This window comes from Sorex araneus, chromosome 3, assembly GCF_027595985.1.
Source record: "Sorex araneus isolate mSorAra2 chromosome 3, mSorAra2.pri, whole genome shotgun sequence".
In the NCBI taxonomy this organism is placed as follows: Eukaryota; Metazoa; Chordata; class Mammalia; order Eulipotyphla; family Soricidae; genus Sorex; species Sorex araneus.
This window is the reverse complement of record NC_073304.1, coordinates 7,906,845-7,927,646: the sequence shown is the minus strand read 5'-3', so window position 1 is coordinate 7,927,646 and position 20,802 is coordinate 7,906,845. Positions and strand designations below refer to the sequence as shown.

General features: G+C 45.7%; 1 protein-coding gene across 1 annotated transcript in view; it reads left to right on the top strand.

Annotated features, from left to right (window-relative positions):
- Window positions 1-1,974: 1,974 nt before the first annotated feature.
- PPP4R4 (protein phosphatase 4 regulatory subunit 4) overlaps window positions 1,975-20,802 on the top strand; it is a 101,946-nt gene continuing 83,118 nt past the window's right edge. Inside the window, exons 1-2 of the mRNA XM_055133406.1 lie at window positions 1,975-2,246; window positions 3,205-3,278. Coding sequence (XP_054989381.1) covers window positions 2,124-2,246; window positions 3,205-3,278 — 197 coding nt within the window. The 5' untranslated portion in view covers window positions 1,975-2,123. The remainder of the gene's footprint in view (window positions 2,247-3,204; window positions 3,279-20,802) is intronic.

The following is a 20,802-nucleotide window of genomic DNA, read 5'->3' as shown; positions in this document are numbered from 1 at the left end:
AAATTTCCTCTCCAAAATGAAAAATTTCCTTGTAACTCAGTGTACACCAGGCTAACAGGATTAGTGAAAGATTGGGAAAAATATTTGCACTATCCAAGACAACAGATGAATATCTGGAATATAGAAGACACTCCTTTAATTCCTTTGGACCAATAACAGGAAATCTAGTAGAAAAACAGGCAAGTGTTTTGAAAAATGAATCTCAGTGATTTTTAAATAGATGGAAAAAAGATCTCACTAATCAGAGAAATATCAGCAAAAGTACAATGTGCTACTCCAGTAATCATAGAAGTAGGACAGACTGATGGGACATCAGGCAATAATGAGTGTTAGTAGGTAATCCGGGGAAATAAGACTCTTCCAGGTCCCTCCCAGAGAACACAAACTGGCAAAGCCACCGTGGGCAGCCCTGCGGTAGTGAATGCAGCCGGGTAGATCTCCATGACTCAGCACTTCTGTTTCTTTGGTCCCTAAGGGACGCGTGGGATACATTCCAGCATTGTCCGTGATCACAAGGAACTGCCAGCAACCTACCTGTCCACCACTTAAGCAAAATGTGCTGGACGCACAAAGGGAACGCTGCTAGTGTCAGAACCCATGGGTTCTTGGCAATGAGTGCCACAGACAGGCAGGTCTCTCGGATATTCCGGGGAAGGAAAAAACCAAAACAAATGAGCTCTGAACCACCGCGTCATCCTGGTAGGCAAAAAGCGGATACACACACTCATCACTGGAGCACGTCTTCTGCAGACAGAGGGTGCAACCCGGAGCAGAGAAGGGGCCGCGTGGAGGAGTGTGGGAACTAACACAAGAGAACCGGGTGCTGGCTCATTTCTGAGCTCAGGAGTATGATGGACGTGACTGCTGTTGGGCCGAAGTGCAAAACTCGCCCCTTTCCCATCGCTTCCTATGATCACATAGTTTTAAATCTTGGGCCACACACACGGCGGTGCTCCTGGATGACTGTGCTCAGGGAAGCATGCGGGGAGCCAGAGATGGAACCCGGGTCCACCGCGTGCACGTACGACGCAGCCCCATAGTCTCCGGGGTCAAAGGCAAGCAACTCTCGGGCTGCCAGAACTTTCCTCATTAAGGACCCGCTTTTCCCTTTCACCACCTCGCCAAGCTAGGGCATGCTCTAAACTTCCTGCTCCATTATGCCCTGTCCCACCATCCAAACAGATCCAACTCCAAATGACCTTACTCTACCCTTGGAAAAATTTTAGTGACCCTGTTAAGTCTCCACTCCGGGAACCCTTTGCAGAGCCCAGAGCAAAGCCCCCAACGCCGGTTCTTCCAGGAGTGCACTGTAGGACACTGGCCCGACCGGCACGCCCCCCCCTACTAGCAGCTTTTGGTGGGGCACGCACCCCTCCTTTCTGGGCTAGAGCTGAGCCACGGCGGTCGGGCAGCAGAAAAGCAACTAGCGAGACCCCGGCGAGACCCAGACCCCGCCCCGCCTCCACCAGCGCGAAACGGGGCGGGGGCTTTGCGCACGCGCAGCAGGTGTGGGTCAGGGGGCGCGCGCCCGGGGGCGGGGCGAGGGCCCCGAAGGCTGCCCCGAGGGGCGGCGGGGGCCCCCGGCGACGTTGCGCGGCAGTTGCGTCCGGCGCCCCCGCACGCGCGCGCGCCCGGCGCCCGGGAGGGGGCGGAGCCGAGGCGGGCTCCGGGGCCTCTGCCCGCCCCCGGCCCCCGCTCCGTCTCGCCGCCGGCTCCGCCCCTCGGCCGGCCTGCCCCGCCCCCCAACCGGCCCGTCAGCCCCGCCCCGCACCTAGTCCCGCCCCTCCGCGCCGCACACCACGCCCCTAGGCGGGTAGCCCCGCCCCCATGTCGGTCAGCCCCGCCCCCGGCCGGCCCGTCGGCCCCGCCCCGCATCTAGCCCCGCCCCTCAGCGCCGCCGGCCCCTCCCCGCCGCGCCGCCGGCCCCGCCCCCGGCGGCCCGCCCCCGGCGGCCCGCCCCGCCCCCTCGGCGAGCCGGGCTCCTTCTCCCGCCGCCCGCCCGACTCGCACCCGGCTCGGCGACCCGGAGCAGGAGCAAGTCCGGCTGCTGGCGGCCGCGGGGCTGCGCGTGTCCGGCATCCCGGGGCCGCTGCGGCCCGGGCGGCGAGGGGGCCCGGCGGTCCATGCATCCGCTGCCGCCCGCCGCCGTCGCCGCGATGGATTTCAGCCAGAGCAGCCTGTTCGGCTACATGGATGACCTGCAGGAGCTGACCATCATCGAGAGGCCGGTCCGCCGGAGCCTCAAGGTGCAGCCCGGACCCTCGGGCGTCGGGGTCCGTCCTCGACGCGGGCCCCGCCGCCCCCCGCCCCGCCGCCCCCCGGCCGGGGCTCGGGAACGGCCGTCGGGGCTCGGGGGCTTTGGGGCCAGCCCCGCGCCGGCCGCGCGCGTCCCTCCCGCAGCCCCAGGAGCCGCCCGAGTCGGGACCCACTTCCCGCTCCGGACATCCCGCGGGCCCCCTGGCCGTCCCCGCACCCCCCAAACAGCGCCCGAACTCGAGTTCTGCGCCGGGTCCCGAGAGTCCACACTCCTCCCCACCCCCCACCCCCCGGGTTCCCCGCCACCGCGCCGCCCCCACTTGCTCCCGGACCCCGCAGAGTCATCGCGCTCCCGCCGGCCCTGCAGCTCTGGGGGCCCCCCGGCTCCCCCGCGCCCACCTGCCGCCTGGATTGCTTCCCAGCCCCGGGTCGTTCCTTTCCCGGACCCCCGACTGCTGACCCGGTCGCTCTCCTCTCCACCGGGCTGCAGGTCTTCACCCCACCACTCCCCAGACCCGTTAGCGTTTTTCTGGGCTTGGAAATGCTGGACTTTCAGCTGTCGGGCATCAGTGAATCTTTCTTTTTTTAAGTGCAGGTTTTTAAAAATTAATTCAATTTTTTAAGGACATGTGCAAATAAAATCGGTTTCTGAAGCCACAACCTGATTCTCCGGTTCCAAGCTCAGAGCAAACCCCTGAACCCCAAAGTCCCCAAAGCCGACACCCACTTTAGGCACCGTTGGAGACCCGGGTGTCTGAGCTCCCCCGACCTGGGGACCCCCCCCAACCCTGGAATCTGCCTGTCCTGAGTTCTCATTGATCCTGGGGGCTGGTGTTTTCTCCTTAGTCTGTGCTCCTCAAAAGTCTTTTTAGATAGGGCCCCTGGTTAGGGTGGGGGGCAGGCATGGTGGGATGTTTGAATGCATAATCGGTGTTTTCCCCTTGACAGACGCCAGAAGAAATAGAAAGACTGACAGTTGATGAAGACCTCAGTGATATTGAAAGGGCTGTTTATTTGCTCAGGTACTTGCGGATGCCTTTCTGTGACTGACAGCGCTGGTGAATGCCTTCCCAAACGTCCCAGTTCTGTTCCAATTCTCCTAGCCACTCAGATGTGGCAAGCTTAGCCCTTAATTAAGATTAAGGTATGGGCCAACACACTGGAGAATTTATAAAAACATTGTTTTGAGAGGAGCAGAACTGCGAATGGTTTGAGTTGAATCCTACTTTTTTTTTTTTTCCTTTTCGGCTTGAGTATTTTCATTTAAGATTCAGTAAGTTTCGATGAAACTTGAGAATGTGCTTTTTACTGTATAGGAAAAATGCACAAAAAAGGTAATTTAATTTGTTGCTCAGGATATCCTAGTTTTATTTCTTTTTCTCTGTGAGCTTTTGAAAGTTGAATGCATCCTCGTTTAAATTTCTTATCACATGCCCTACAGAATTAGGCACTTAGGCAAATGGCTGTTGCAAATATTTGTCAGATTTCTCTCAGTTGGCCCAGAGACACAGTGTGGAGGGTGAGGTGTTGACTTCATGGCTGCCTGGGGTTCACTCCCTGATACCACATACGGTCCCTCACGCCCACCAGGAGTGATCCCTTAGCACAGAGCCAGAAGTAAGTCCTGAGCTCTCTGAGGTATATGGCCCCCAAGATTTAAATTTCTTTCTAATCATTGAAAAAATGAAAGTGTTGCGGATTTAGCATCCTAAAAGCTAATGAGGAAATTAGCCACCAGATGCATGAAAATACTTAAGAAATTTTCCTAAGACATTTGGTGTATGTTTGTCTTGGCAATTTCCTTTAGCTTGTACAACATTGCTCTCCGCACCTTTTGGCAACTTGGGTTTTTATTTTTTTGTCTTTTGGAATCAGATATTGACAAGCAGGTCTCATTCCCCTCCCCCCCATATTTGTCATCTCTGATTCCTTTAGCTCCGGCTACCTTGCCAGTGTCAGGTGCTGGCACGTTTCTTGTTCTTCCTGTTTATAGATCATGTTTCTAGTCCCTTGTTATTCGTAATGAGAGTGTTAAAAAGAATCTCATCTCCACGACTTTAATTTTCTTAATTATATTTTAACCTATTAGTGGTGTCTTGGGTTTCTGTTATTAGCTTAACGTGCTTATATCTTGATCATGCTAACATTTGTATCATTTAAGATGCTTCTAGCTCTTTGTTCTTAGGTTGAACCTGTTTCCTCTTCCTGTCTGATGTAGGGTAGCATGCTCTCATCTTTTCTAATTTTTGAAAAATAAATAAAAATTTTTATTTCTGTATGAATCAGTAGTGCATTTTTTTGATGCTTACATGGAGAATAATCCACATTTGACTGTTTTTGATATTCATTAATAATGACTGAATTCGGTATGGTGAACGGTAGTTGCAAATAGGCATTAGCATGATATTTTCTGGCTCTTTTTGGAATAAGCAGACAATTGATTAAAGTTTGGAGAAGTTTCTTTTAACATAGAGCATCTAATGATCTGAGCTCTTACAGAGTCTTACTGATTTCTTTTTTCTTTAGTAGAAATGCTGGCTGACAGTTAGGAATTGGAGAATCTTGCTCTATTTTCTTGTGACAGCAGATACCGTAGTCTGCGTATCAGTGACCTGTGACAAGGCTTCCTTTTAAAGATAGCTTATTCGTTTTCTATTTTGCTTTTATTGTTTGCTAGTAAACCAGGTCACCTTTACGGCGGAGACGTCAAGAACTGGAGTTTCATCAAGTTCTAGAATTTACAAAGCCCAAACAGAGGCAGATGGATGCTCTGGGTCTGAGACAAGAGTTTCCAGAGAGATCTGATGTCTCATTTAGTCTCTTGGGGCATGTCTAGCCCGAAGGAGGTTTGCAAGGTGACTCAGAAAGGGAACACTAGTTTGGTTGTGAGGGTGTTCTCCGACGGAGTTCTTTTGTGTTCCTGCTAGATCGCCATCTCCTGGGGGGAAAAGGGATTTCAGCTGTAAACAGGCCTGGAAGGTTCTTTATTTCCTGGGTGCCTGGAGGTTTGTCTCCTGCTCTCCTCCAAACTTTGCTTTTGTCAGTGCTTCATCAGCTTTTATTCACTGCGTATTTTATTTTTAATTATTTATTTGTCCCTTTTGTGTTCCCTAATTCTGTAGAGCCCAGTATGGAATCCCTTCTTCCCCCATTTTGATTCTGTGGAATTTTCAGGTTTGTTTTTGAGCGTTTTATTTTTGCATCGCTATTGTCCTGCTTTATGCCCATTTTCTCTTCTTTTGATGTCAAAAAATATTTTGAAATAATAAGTTAGAGTTCAGAATCAGTGGCGTAAGTCTCCATAGGAAATACTTTGCTTTAGTGGAAGTTCTGATGGAATGTAAATGGAACCTAATATTAAATTTTTTAATTATTAATAATTTTTTAATAATTTTTTTATTTTAATAAAAAATAAAAAAATTAATTTTTTTATTTATTTATTTTTAATTAGAGAATCACCGTGAGGGTACAGTTATAGATTTATACACTTTTGTGCTTATACTTCCCTCATACAAAGTTCGGGAACCCATCCCTTCACCAGTGCCCATTCTCCACCACCCGTAAACCCGGCGTCCCTCCCACCCTCCCCAATCCCATCTCCCCCCACCCCACCCTGCCACTGTGGCAGGGCATTCCCTTCTGTTCTCTCTCTCTAATTAGCTGTTGTGGTTTGAAATAAAGGTGTTCAGTGGCCGCTGTGCTCAGTCTCTAGCCCTCATTCCGCCCGAAACTCCCTTCCCCAACATGGCCTTCAACTACAATGTAGTTGGTGATCGCTTCTCTGAGTTGCCCTTTCCCCAGAACGTGAGGCCAGCCGCGAAGCCATGGGATCAACCTCCTGGTACTTATTTCTACAGTTCTTGGGTATTAGTCTCCCACTCTGATATTCTATATACCATAGATGAGTGCAGTCTTTCTATGTCTCTCTCTCTCTTTCTGACTCATTTCACTCAGCATGAAACTTTTCATGCCCATCCACTTAACTACAAAATTCTTGACTTCCTTTTTTCTAACAGCTGCATAGTATTCCATTGTATAGATGTACCAAAGTTTCCTCAACCAGTCATCCGTTTTGGGGCATTCGGGTTTTTTCCAGATTCTGGCTATTGTAAACAGTGCTGCGATGAACATACATGTGCAGATGTTGTTTCGATTGTACTTTTTTGCCTCTCTGGGATATATTCCCAGCAGTGGTATTGCTGGGTCAAATGGGAGCTCAACCTCTAGTTTTCTGAGAATCGTCCATACTGTTTTCCAAAAGGGCTGAACTAGCCGGCATTCCCACCAGCAGTGAAGAAGGGTCCCTTTCTCCCCACATCCTCTCCAACAGCGGTTGCTTTTGTTCTTTTGGATGTGTGCCAGTCTCTGTGGTGTGAGGTGGTATCTCATGGTTGTTTTGATCTGCATCTCTGATGATTAGTGATGCAGAGCACTTTTTCATGTGCCTTTTGGCCATTCGTATTTCTTCCTTGGTAAAGTTTCTGTTCATTTCTTCGCCCCATTTTTTGATGGGGTTGGATGTTTTCTTTTTGTAGAGTTCAACCAGTGCTTTATATACCCTTGATATCAACCCCTTATCTGATGGGTATTGTGTAAATATCCTTTCCCATTCTGTGGATAGTCTTTGTATTCTGGTCACTGTATATCTTGCGGTGCAGAAGCTTTTTAGTTTAATGTAGTCCCATTTGTTGATCTCTGTTTTTACTAGATTGCTTAGTTCCGTGTCACGTTTGAAGATACCTTTATCTTCAATATCGTGGAGGGTTTTGCCGACCTTGTCTTCAATGTACCTTATGGTTTGTGGTCTAATGTTGAGGTCTTTAATCCATTTTGATCTGACTTTTGTGCATGGTGTCAGGTCAAGGTCTAAACCCATTTTTTTGCATGTGGTTGTCCAGTTTTGCCAGCACCATTTGTTAAAGAGGCTTTCCTTGCTCCACTTCACATCTCTTGCTCCCTTATCAAAGATTAGATGATCATACATTTGGGGTTGTGTGTAGGGATATTCCACCCTGTTCCATTGGTCTACGGCTCTGCCTTTGTTCCAGTACCATGCTGTTTTAATTGTTACTGCTTTGTAGTAAAGATTGAGGCTGGGGAGGGTGATGCAATTTTTTTGTGTTTGCTTCAAACCATTTATTTATTTATTTATTTATTATTTATTTTTTTTATTGAGTCACCATGTGGAAAGTTACAAAGTTTTCAGGTTTAAATCTCAGTTATACAATGCTCGAATACCGATCCCTTCACCAGTGCTCATATTCCACCACCAAGAATCCCAGTATAGCTCCACCCCGCCCCCTCACACCCCTAACCCCCCCACGCCCCTAGCCCTCCCACCCTAAGCCCCCCTCCCCCCCCCCCCGTGTAACTAATAAATTTCACTTTACTTTCACTTTGATTGCATACAGTATTTCAACAAAACTCACTATTATTGTTTGGAGAGTCTCTCCCCTAAAGTCAGACCTGCTAAAAAGGAAGCATTAGATAATTTGTTTTCCATTGCTGAGGATGAAGAGGTATGAGGTCGAGTGACCACACTTAGCGGCCTCTCAGTTTTGGGTTTCTGTATTTTAGTATTTTAGTAACTAAGTCCAGAGAGATATCTGCCAGAAGTTGCATCATTGCCAACTTGTACTTCTCAGTTACATTATATTCCACATATGAGTGCAATCTTTCTATGTCTGTCTCTTTCTTTCTGACTCATTTCACTCAACATGATACTTTCCATGTTGATCCATTTATATGCAAATTTCATGACTTCATGTTTTCTGACAGCTACATAGTATTCCATTGTGTAGATGTACCAGAGTTTCTTTAACCAGTCATCTGTTTTGGGGCACTCTGGTTTTTTCCAGATTCTGGCTATTGTAAACAGAGCGGCAATGAACATGGAAATGCAGATGTCATCTCTACTATACCGTTTTGCCTCTCCGGGATATATTCCCAGGAGTGGTATTGCTGGGTCAAATGGAAGCTCAATTTCTAATTTTTTGAGAATCGTCCATATTGTTTTCCAAAAGGGCTGAACCAGTCGGCATTCCCACCAGCAGTGAAGAAGAGTCCCTTTCTCCCCGCATCCACGCCAGCACCGGTTGCTTTTGGTTTTTGGGATGTGGGCCAGTCTCTGTGGTGTGAGATGATATCTCATGGTTGTTTTGATCTGCATTTCCCTGATGATTAGTGATGTGGAACATTTTCTCATGTGCCTCTGAGCCATTCTGATTTCTTTTTTAGGAAAGCTTCTGTTCATTTCATCACCCCATTTTTTGATCGGGTTGGCAGTTTTCTTCTTGTGGAGTTCAACCAGTGCATTGTATATCCTTGTTATCAACCCTTTATCGGATGGGTACTGCATAAATACCCTTTCCCATTCTGTAGATTGTCTTTGTACTTTGGTCACTGTTTCTCTTGAGGTGCAGAAGCTTCTTAGTTTGAGATAGTCCCATTCATTTATCTCTGTTTTCACTTGCTTGGCCAGTGGCGTGTCAGCTTTGAAGATACCTTTGGCTTCAAAATAAAAATTTTTAATTAAAAATTAATTAAAATTAAAAAAATTTAAATTAAAAACCTAATTTAAAAAATTATAGACAGAGACCACTCACCTAATCAAAAAGAAATTACACTGATCATTATCTTTCCCTAAAATATAGTACATTCATTACTAATGCTGTTTTCACAACTAACTTGAGAACATTGTGGCTTTGAAGACTTGACACAATGAGTTTGTAGTTCTGCATGTATAGTTTCTGATGTACCATCTGTGGCATTTAGCACTGAAGCAAAACAGCTTTCCTTAATACTCACAGCTTGTGTCTTAGTCAAAATCTTGTATCATAACATCTTTTTCCTGTTCCCTCTCCCTTGTGATCTTGGCATGTATTTTAGGAACGTACTTAAAGCCTGCGCATAATTTTGCTAGAGAAGAGTCCTAAATACATATTGTGTGCCTCTGTCAAGTGAATCTTTACTAATGCATGTCGGATTGTCTTCCGGATAAGTCCCAGCACCCTAAGCTTGGCATCAGTGGGTCCATCTTGCAGTGTGCAATGAATAGGGCTTCCCTGACTTGTTCCACTGTCTCAGCTGAGAGACTGTTGGTCTACCATAGAGTTGCTCCGTCATCTGGTTAATCAACCATACAGTCCACCTGTTTCAGACACAGATCAGTGGTTTCTCTATTCCCAGAGGTAGGTAACTATTACGACCAACAGTTTCAGATGTGACTCTCATCGACCCTCCCAAGAAGACCCCGTGTCTACTCGCAGCCACCCTCACTTCCTCCCAACCATTCCTCGTTTCCCTACCCCCAAAACCCCCTGCCCAGCTATTTCATGACTCTCCCAGACTTTGAGAGCTGCTGTTCTACTTTCTGTGTCTGTGGCTTGGCTGATTCTGGACATGGCATGTGAAGGAAATAAAATGATATGTGGTGCTTTGCGTCTCCCTTCTTTCATAATGTTTTCAAGGTTCATCCATGGTGTGTATCAGTCCTTTAATCATGCCTGTTCCATCCCTAGCTTCTAACTCTAACCTTACACTTTTCAGAAGACCTTTCTCACCTGTGGAAACTACGTGCCCCCCCACCCCCTAACCCTTAATCCCTCTGGGCCTCCTGTACTGCTTGGTAGCAGTTCCTCAGTTAACAATGAAATCACTGCCTGGTGTTTCTTGGTTTGAATGTGCTTGCAGCTATATTCTCTTTAATAGATTGTAAGTTCTTGGAGGGCAGTTCATATTTTGTGTTGTTTTGACTCTTCTTCTGTGCTGTCATATAAAGTTCTTAATGGAATAAAATGTATTTGTTGATTTTAAGATGATCAAAGTGCTGAATTAAGTACCTTCTGACTTTTTTTTTTTGGTGTGATATGCAGTAGAATCAGACAGATTCTATCTGTGTCACTCTCACCAGGAGCAAGTCACTGATTATGGCTAAGTTTTTTTTCATCTGTAAAACGAATCCTTTCCGCATACCAGGGTTGTTTTAAGCGTCAAGGTCTGATACAGAATGGGTCCTCATTAATGTTAATTTATGTCTTTCTCCTTTCCCTATTTCCTTGTTACCTTGTTAGTTGCTTAAACTTTTAAAAGAAGATAGTGGTATTTTCTCCTTTTAAAAAAATTATTGAATCACTGTGAGATAGTTACAAGCTTTCATGTTTGGGTTACAATCTCACAATGATCAAACACCATCCCCCCACCAGTGCACATTCCCCACCACCAATATCCCGGGTATACCCCCCCCTTCCCACCCTTCCCCTGCCTCTATGGCAGACAATATTCCCCATACTCTCTTTCTACTTTTGGGCATTATAGCTTGCAACACAGACACTGAGAGGTCATCATGTTTGGTCCATTATCTACTTTCGGCATACATCTCCCATCCTGACTGGTTCCTCCAGCCATCATTTTCTTAGTGATCCCTTCTCTACTCCACCTGCCTTCTCCCCTTTGCTCATGAAGCAGTCTTCCAGCTATGGGTCAGTGCTCCTGGCCCTTGTATCTACTGTCCTTGGGTGTCAGCTTCATGTGATGCTATCCTACACTCCACAAATGATTGCAGTCCCTCTATGTCTGTCCCTCTCTTTCTGACTCATTTCACTTAGCATGATACTCTCCATGTTTATCCATTTATAAGCAAATTTCACGACTTCATCTCTCCTAACAGCTGCATAGTATTTCATTGTGTAGATGTACCAAAGTTTCTTTAACCAGTCATCTGTTTTAGGGCACTCAGGTTGTTTCCATATTTTGGCTATTGTGAACAGTGCTGCAATGAATATATAGGCAACCCCATCAAAAAATGGGGAGAAGAAATGAACAGAAGTTTCCTCAAAAGAGAAATACAAATGGCCCAAAGGCACATGAAAAAATGTTCCACATCCCTAGTCATCAGGGAGATGCAAATCAAAACAACAATGAGATATCATCTCACACTACAGAAACTGGCACACATTCAAAAGAACAAAAGCAACCAGTGCTGGTGTGGATGTGGGGAAAAAGGGATGTTCCCTCACTGTTCGTGGGAATGCCAACTGGTCCAGCCTTTCTGGAAAACAATATGGACAGTGGTATTTTCTCCTTGATTTGATAGTCACAGACAAGTATATAAGCTGAGTTTCAGCTAATAAGTTAACTTCTTGTTAGAAATCAGTATCTTTACAAATTGTAATTATCATTTGAAGCCGAATAATAGCATCTACCTGTTTTACAGATTTGTTTTCTTACCAGATGACTTTGTCTTTTTTTATTTTTCCTTGCTATGCTCAGGTTATACTCCTGGCTCTGCACTCAGGAATCCCTTCTGGCAGTGCTCGGGGGCCCATATGGGATTCCAGGGATAGAACCCGGGCCTGCTACCTGCAAGGCAAACACCCTACCTGCTGTCCTATTGCTCCACCTGCAACTCTAGATGACGTTGTCACTTAAGCAGTGGTTGCTATTTACATTACACGTGTTGAGTGGTTACTGTTCCTGATTTTCAGATGTTGCTTTACTAATTTTGGGTTTGGGGCCACACATGGCATTGTTCAGGATCACTCCTGGCAGAATCCAGGGTCCCATGTGGGGTGCCAAAGATCCAACCCGGGTTGGCTGCGTGCAAGACAAGCACCCTACCTGCTATACTGTCACTCCGGCTCTGCTTATTATTTTTAAATGAGAACAATCCCAGTGGTGCTGAGGCTTGGGGTCAGGGAAACTGGAATCACTGCAATGTTTGACTGGTTCCGTACTGCCTGGTTTGGTTCTTGGGTCCAGCAGTACTGGGACCTCAGTACTCACCATATCTTGTATATATTGCCATGCAATAGCACAGTGAGTAGAGCGTTTGCCTTGCATGTGGCCAACCTCCGTCCCTCTTGGAGAGCCCGGCAAGCTACCGAGAGTATCCTGCCTACACGGCAGAGCCTGGCAAGCTACCTGTGGGGTATTCCATATGCCAAAAACAGTAACAACAAGTCTCACAATGGAGACATTACTGGTGCCCGCTCGAGCAAATCGATGAACAATGGGACAATAGTGCTATATTGCAATTAAATCTAGAAATGAAATATATATTGCACTCAAATCTAGAAATGAAAACTGTAAATTGTGGCTGTTGTTAATTACATCTGGGAACTCTTGCATTCAAGACTAGAATAGGGTACCAAGGAAGTAAAAACCCTGGTGATTTCCTTAGTATCTGGTTAACTTTTAATGGATTTATCTTTCAAAATGCCTATCCTATAAAAATTCCTTGATATGCTTTTATTTAAGATCTCATATCAATTTCTTATGTAATACCTTTTGCCTTTTACAGACTTTTGATGAAGTGAATAATTTAGAATGTGTGGAAGGAGAGAGAGGAGCGAAAGAGAAAGGAGAGAGGGGAGGAAAGAGAGAAAGGATGGAGAAGAAGAAAAGAAAGTTGAGGTGGGGATCTTATGTGGCCGTGATTGCTCAGTTTTCCCGGGAGATGTATACTGGAGCAACCTCAGTCTTGCACATCTGGGATGAATAGTTGATCAGAAACTTTTTGGTTAAAGTGGGCATTCATAAAAATGATACAGATCTTTGGTATTTCATCTTAGTGTTTTTGTCCACTGTCTTTTCTTTAAGTATGGATTTATTTGGACTGGAGAGACACCACAGTGGGTAGGGCATTTGCCTTGCACGTGGCCGACCCGGGTTTGATTCCTCCGTCCCTCTCAGAGAGCCCAGCAAGCTACCTCGAGTATCCTGCCTGCACGGCAGAGCCTGGCAAGCTCTCCATGGTGTATTCGATATGCCAAAAACAGTAACAAGTCTCACAATGGAGACGTTACTGGTGCCCGCTTGAGCAAATTGATGAACAACAGGACAACAGTGCTACAGTGCTACATGGATCTGTTTGATGAGTACAGTTCAGAATACTCTTCCTTGTACAAATCACCCCAGTAACATGTTTACTATATCAAGTACTGGTTTCTTTAAAGTGAAGGATTTAAGGAAGAGAATGGAATAGTCTGAAAGCATAGTCGTAGAATTAAATTTTTTTTTCTACTGTCTTTTGCAAATAGTCTTGTTTTCCTCTATCTCAGGAACAATTTTCTTTGGCAGCTTACCTACAGAGTTTTTTTTTAAACTTTAAACTTAATTTTCATAGAAACAGCTCTTTTTGCTTCCATATGTTTATGTAATATTTAAATTGTCTGGGAACATACACAGCTGACTCTTGTTTATGACCAACACTAGTGAAAGGATTCTAGGAGTGTCCGGGAATGCTGAGCTTTCAGCTGGTCCTTAGCAAGGAGCTGGAGGACGGGTTAATTGGGAGAGTCTTTTACTCAGTTAATTGCCTTAGTTGCAGGAGGAGAGACAATGGCTTTTCAAACCGCGCACACAACAATCTTGCTTTCTCTTTGGGTGCCCAATATTTTTGTCTTTTATCCAGGCACTGAGTTTGGTTCTGCTCTGTTCTTCATATATATGTATGTGTATATGCATGTATATACTTATATATGCATTCAGTCTTATGTATATTAAATTAATGGATCAGGAATCTTAAAGAGGCAGTCTCTTAGCAGTATCTTTTTCAAAGCAAATTTTTGAATGTAAGTAGAACTATGAGCAAGAAGATAACTTGTTGAGGTTTCACAAATAAACACATTCATGTAACCAGTTTCCAGAAAAATAAGTAGAAAATATTATCTGTTAGTTTCTCTTGTACTTCTGTTCAACCCTCCTCCTCCTTTTTTATTTTTTGGGGTCACAGTGGCGATGCTCAGGGGTTACTCCTGGCTCTGCACTCAGAAATTACTCCTGGTGGTGGTTGGGGGACCATATGGGATGCCAGGAGTTGAATCCGGGTCAGCCACATGCAAGGCAAACACCCTACCTGCTGTACTATCCCTCTGGTCCCAATCCTCCTACCTCTTATCGAGGGGTAACTTCAATACTTTATTAAAAATGATTTATCTATCATATGTATATTATAGTGGTTTACAAGTCTGTGTTTGTTTTAGTGGCATGCCTTTTTTTAAAAAAAACTGATTTTTGGTTCACACCCAATGATGCTCAGGGGTTACTCTTGGCTCTGCACTCAGGAATTACTCCTGGCAGTGCTTGGGGAACCATATGGATTTCCGGGAATCCAACCCGGGTTGGCCTGTGCAAGGCAGGTGTTCGACACATTATTAGGGGTAAACAGTTTTATACTTTTTCAAAATATCTGTTCCCATGCCACACCCACCACCACCACCAGAGTAGCAATGTCCTTATGCCATAATCCTCCGAACTACCCCCAGTCAGGGATCACTCCTGGTGGGGCTCGTGACCGTACTCATATACTCATATATTTAGTGCCAGGGATAGAACCCGGGTCAGTTACAGGCAAGGCAAGTGCCCTGCCTGCTATACTATCTCTCTGTCCCCACTTTTTCTTTTCTTTTAGAATAGTAGTGGTAAATGTATGTTTTTTTCTCCCCTTCAGGAAAAATACTTCTTTTTTTCTTTTTGGTTTGTTTTTTTTGGGTTGAGTAAGCCCTCAGCTGTGCTCAGGGCTTACTCCTGGCTCTGTGCTCAGGGATCACTCCTGGAAGTGCTTAGAGGACATATTCATTTTTTTTTTCCTTTTTGGGTCAAACCCGGTGATGCACAAGGATTACTCTGGGCTTTGCTCTCAGGAATTACTCCTGGCAGTGCTCAGGGAACCATGTGGGATGCTAGGAATCGAACCCAGGTCAGCCACATGCAAGGCAAATGCCCTACCCACTGTACTATCTTTCCAGCCCAGAAGACATACTCAGGGTTGGGGATTGAATCAGGGTCAGCTATGTACAAGGCAAGCACCCAACTCCGACTCTGTCTCTTCAGCCCCTTTAAAAGGTACAAACTTAATTTGGATGGGGGAGGAAAGTCACTTCTGGCTGTGCTCAGGGCTGACTCCTGGCTTTGTGCTCAGGGGTCGCTCCTAACAGTGCTCAAGGGAGCCATCATATGTGGTGCTGGGGCTTGAGTCAAGGTTGGCAGCGTACAGAGCAAATGTCTAGTCTGTTGTGCTATTTCTCCAACACCAAGAAACATTCTCCTAATGCTTAAAAATGTCATTTGCTTTACCAGTTCAGCTCTAGTCTCTTACTCATTATGCAAGGTTATATACAAAACATAATGTAATTTATATATTCCCTATAGTGTATTTTAAAATTCAGCTTTAGATTGTTAGGCATTAAGAATATATATAATTTCTAGATTTCTTTGATGTTTTTCTTACCAAGCCGAGAGATCTCTATAGTGTGGATCTTTCTTGGTTGCTAGGATACATGGAGCACAGTCACTAACTAGGTGTGTGCCCTTGGACACACGCCCTTAGCTTCTCTGTTATACCAGTAAAGGGCAGGGAATGTTCTAGTTATATTGGTGGCATTCTTGCACAGTGACACTTAACCCCATTATATCAGATGGTCAGCACATCTTTTTCTCCACTCCTTCAAAATATTTATCTCTGTCACTGTCACCCCGTTGCTCATCGATTTGTTCGAGCGGGTACCAGTAACGTCTCTCATTGAGAGACTTATTGTTGCTGTTTTTGGCATATCCAATACGCCACAGGGAGCTTGCCAGGCTCTGCCGTGCAGGCAAGATACTCTCGGTAGCTTGCCGGCCTCTCTGAGAGGGGCGGAGGAATCAAACACAGGTCGGCCGCGTGAAAAGCGAACGTCCTGCTGGTATGCTATTGCTCCAGCCCACCTCTAGTTAAACAAAACCCAGTCCAGGATATATTAATCAGCTTTGACCTGCTTTTGTTTTGCGGGGGTCACTTGGTAATGCTCAGGGGGATATTCCTTGCTCTGGATTTGGGGGCCACTCCCAATGGTGCTTGGGGACCATGCACACATCATAAGGGATCAAACTTGGGACTCCTGCATGCAAAACATGTATTTAGTCTGCTGAGTTATTTCTAAAATTGCAATTCAGGTCACATGGTTTCAATACCGTTAGCTTTCATGGTTTTCATATTTAAAGTCAGTGCACTTGCAGCGCCCTAGAGAGCCCCCGACCCTCCACCCTTGACCTCACTTCTACCCCCTGCGTCTGCCTCTTTCTCCTCCTGCCTCCTCCCACTGCTTGGGAATCTCCATTTTGCAATAAAAATGTCAAGGTTCTGTCCACATTTGATCCTGTCTGGTCCCTTGTTTTGTTTTTCTCTGTGCCGCAGAGGAGTGAGACTGTCTGGTATTTGTCCTTCCTCTTACCTCACTGAACTTGACCCCTCTAGTTCCATCTAAGTAGCATGAACTGCAGTATTTCATCTTTTCTTTTCTTTTCTTTTCTTTTCTTTTCTTTTCTTTTCTTTTCTTTTCTTTTCTTTTCTTTTCTTTTCTTTTCTTTTCTTTTCCCTTCTTTTCTCTTCCCTTCCCTTCCCTTCCCTTCTCCTCTCCTCTCCTCTCCTCTCCTCTCCTCTCCTCTCCTCTCCTCTCCTCTCCTCTCCTCTCCTCTCCTCTCCTCTCCTCTCCTCTCCTCTCCTCTCCTCTCCTCTCCTCTCCTCTCCTCTCCTCTCCTCTCCTCTCCTCTCCTCTCCTCTCCGCTTTTTTTCTTTTTGGGTCACACCTGGTGATGCACAGGGGTTACTCCTGGCTCATGCGCTCAGGAATTACTCTTGGTGGTGCTCAGGGGACCATATGGGTTGCTGGGAATCAAACCCGAGTCGGCTGCATGCAAGGCAAACGCCCTCCCCGCTGTGCTATCTCGCTCCAGCCTCTTCATCTTTTCTTATGACTGCATAGTATTCACATATATATATTATATATATACCACAACTTATCTGTTCATCTATTATTGAACATTTATACATATATCTGCATACATATACACATACTACATACCATATATGTGTGTATAACATACATTGTGGCCTATATATGCAATACATGTGGCAGATATATGCTACAACTTATCTGTTCATCTATTATTGAACATTTCTGACTATTGGACTTAGCACTGTAACAATCATAGGTGTGTACACATCTTTCTCAATTAATGTCTTTGTGTTTCTAGGGTAGATCCCAAGAAGTGGGATTGTTGGGTCATATGGAAGCTCTATTAGTTTTTAAAGAAGTCTTCATACTGTTCTTCGTAGAGGGTGAACCACACAAGAGTCTCACTGCTAGTGAAAAGAGGGTTCCATTTTCACCACATCCTTGCTAATATTGGTTGTTTTTGTTTTTTAAAATTTTAATTTTTAATGTCATTCTCACTGGTGTGAGGTGATATCTCATTATTATTTTGAGTTGCATTTTCCTGACAACAGTACTTTTTCATATTCCTAGTGGTGAACCATATGTCCTCACTGGGGAAGTATCTGTTTATTTCCTCTCCCTATATTTTGATGAAGTTGGATTTTTTTCCTAAAATATATTAACAAATTCATTCTCTTAAAACATTTTATTCATTTTTTGTGGTTTTTTATTTAATTTTTTCTTTGTTTTATGAATTTATTCTTAGGGGGAAGGTTTGGGCCATATCTGGTGGTACTCAGGCGACCATATGTGGTGCCAGGGATTGAACCGGGGTTGGCCTTATGCTAGGCAAATGCCTTAATCCTCTACCATCTCTGGCCACCAAATTTGTTTTTTTGATGCTGAAACACGTATGTTGCTCTAAATTACTTTGTTTCATAGAGGTCACCAGTATATGAATAGAAATAGAAGACTGGCTATTTTACCAAATCATTATTTTGAAGTAAAAATCATTACATACAGTTTCTTCATGACTCTCACATTAATAACATGTAGATCTACTACTATTATAATCATATAAATGAGTAAATGTCTTCATTATTTACTTATTGATCAGTATTTATCTTTTTGCTTTATAATTAATTGATGTTCCCTTTGCTCATCTGTCACTGTCATCCCGTTGCTCATCGATTTGTTCGAGCGGGCACCAGTAACGTCTCACATCGAGAGACTTATTGTTACTGTTTTGGGCATATCCAATATGCACGGGTAGCTTGCCAGGCTCTGCCGCGTGGGCTCGATACTCTCGGTAGCTTGCTGGGCATATTTTGATTTTAAGATCATCAGAGGTCTGGCAATTCTTTTATCGCTAAAATTTTGGAGGGGGTTGGACACATCTGTTAGTGCTCAGGGCTTTCTCCTGGCTCTGTGTTAGGGATCACTGCAGGCACGGCTCAAACTATGGCTGGCTGCTTGCACGGAAAGTGCCGTAACCCCCTGTGTTATCTCTTTGGCCCTCAAGTCGTTCTTTGGCTCTCAGAAGTATCTGGAAGAAAATTGGCTTAGTTTCTTCTCTTAAAGAAAGAAATGTATGTGTGATATGAATTTAAGTAGGTAGTTAGTGCAGCACCTCTGGAGGTGCTCTGATCATTTTGTTGGTTTTAGTTGGATTCGTGACTCCTGACTCCAACAATGACTAGCTGGTTGACCTGGAAACAGCTTCCATTAACTTCTCCAGACCCTCTTGGCACCATCATCATCTTGTGAGGAGTAAATTATATTTCGAAGGCCCCTTAGCCCCAACGCTCCATTATGTCCTATCTTTAGAATCACGGAAAAGTTATCACCCTTTCACACAGCTTCTCCAGATTGATTTTGGGTGACTGACAAGCTTTTAATGTCTACAATTGATTTGTTTTTGTTACATCTTTTCTGATTCTGTGCCTCACTTACAGTAAGACCAGTCAAGTGAGCAGACAGGAAGCGCTCTGTATTACCCAGGGCTCTCTTTCTGGGTCACCATCCACTCCTAGATTTCAGTAATTGTCCCGTGACATAATTTCCAGATCCGTGGGTGTGAGTCTGGGCTGTTCTCCTGGACAGTGGCCTGGGCTGCGTGCTGGACCGCGCCACTCACACGCCTCCCAGTGGCCTCCTGGCCTGCCCCACTCAGGCAGCCTGAATCGGAATTAAAATTTGTCTCCATCGTCCAGTGAAGCCTGAGCACCCTTTCAAGGAGCACTGGGAGTAATTTTGGCTGTTCCCTCTCCCGCTCAGTGTTAAGTTTTGTCTTGAGGCCTGGTTGTGTTGTTTGATTTCTGTATGAGGCGTGCCTTCCCACTCCAGTTGGGACTCAGACTCTGAGCCTTTTGCTCTCTTTGGTTCCTTTCTACCCCGCAGAGCACAGTGACGGGCTGTGTGCAGTGGCCTTTCTAAGGATCGAGTGAATCCTATCCAGCCTGGAGACTGCTGAGTCTCTCCCTCCCCCTTGCTCTCTCTCTCTCTCCCTCGCTTCTCTCTCTCTTTCCCCCTCTCCCACTCTTCCTCTTCCTTTCTCTCTCTCATCCTTTCCCCCTCTCCCACTCTTCCTCTTCCTTTCTCTCTCTCATCCTTTCCCCCTCTCCCACTCTTCCTCTTCCTTTCTCTCTCTCATCCTTTCCCCCTCTCCCACTCTTCCTCTTCCTTTCTCTCTCTCATCCTTTCCCCCTCTCCCACTCTTCCTCTTCCTTTCTCTCTCTCATCCTTTCCCCCTCTCCCACTCTTCCTCTTCCTTTCTCTCTCTCATCCTTTCCCCCTCTCCCACTCTTCCTCTTCCTTTCTCTCTCATCCTCTCCTTCTTCCTCTCTATCTCTTCCTCTCCCTCTCCCTCATTCTCTCTCACCCTCTCCTTCCCTCTCCCTCTCCTTTCTCTCTCCCATCTCCCTATCTCCCTCTGCCTCTCCCTTTCTCTCTCTCTCTCTCTCACATGTGCACACATGCACATCGCCCCCCCGCCACCTCCCCATTTTCTAGGTCTCAGTAAGCACTCCCCATACAGAGAGCATGAAGGGCCTGCCCTCACTCAGTGTGGTGACACTGCTTCAACCAACGGGGGAGAACTAATGTCGCAGAGGGTTGGGATAGTATTACTTATCTTAGACCGGAAACGATCAGCCGGGAAGTTTTTTGTAGGCTCTGCGCCCACTTGGAGGTGCCAAGGAGTGGGCCTGCAGTGCCAGGGATGACGCTAAGGACCTTGCACGTGCTTGGCGCGTTGCTTTACCTCCTGAGCTAGTTCCTTGGTGGCATTAGTAAAAGAATTCACTGTAAAAGAAACCATATCAACTGAGTTATATACAAGTTGGTCAAGTTAGAGGCATTTTTAAGTTCAAAGTTGAGTGACTTCATTTGATAGCACTCTGAGCCTGTGTCTAACTAGTGGCCCTCGTTAGACTCTTAGAAATCACAACCGGGGCTCCTGGCTTTCATCTTTTGTGCTTGGAGTAAGTCGCTTTTGGACTTGAGGAAGTTGCTTCTTCTTTTTCTTTTCTTTTCTTTTTTCTTTTTTGCTTTTTGGGTCACACCCGGCGATGCTCGGGGGTTACTCCTGGCTCTGCACTCAGGAATTACTCCTGGTGGTGCTCAGGGGACCCTATGGGATGCTGGGAATCGCACCCGGGTCTGTCTCGTGCAAGACAAATGCCCTCCCCGCCGTGCTATCGCTCCGGCCCCACTTCTTTTTCTTTCTGTTGGACTTTCTTCGACTGCGAATTGAGAGTGTCAGCATATTGCTCATTTCTGTGAGGATTATAGTGAGGCTGTAGGTGAAGTCCCTCCTCTGGCACGCAGACCCTTCAGTGTTTCTTGGCCC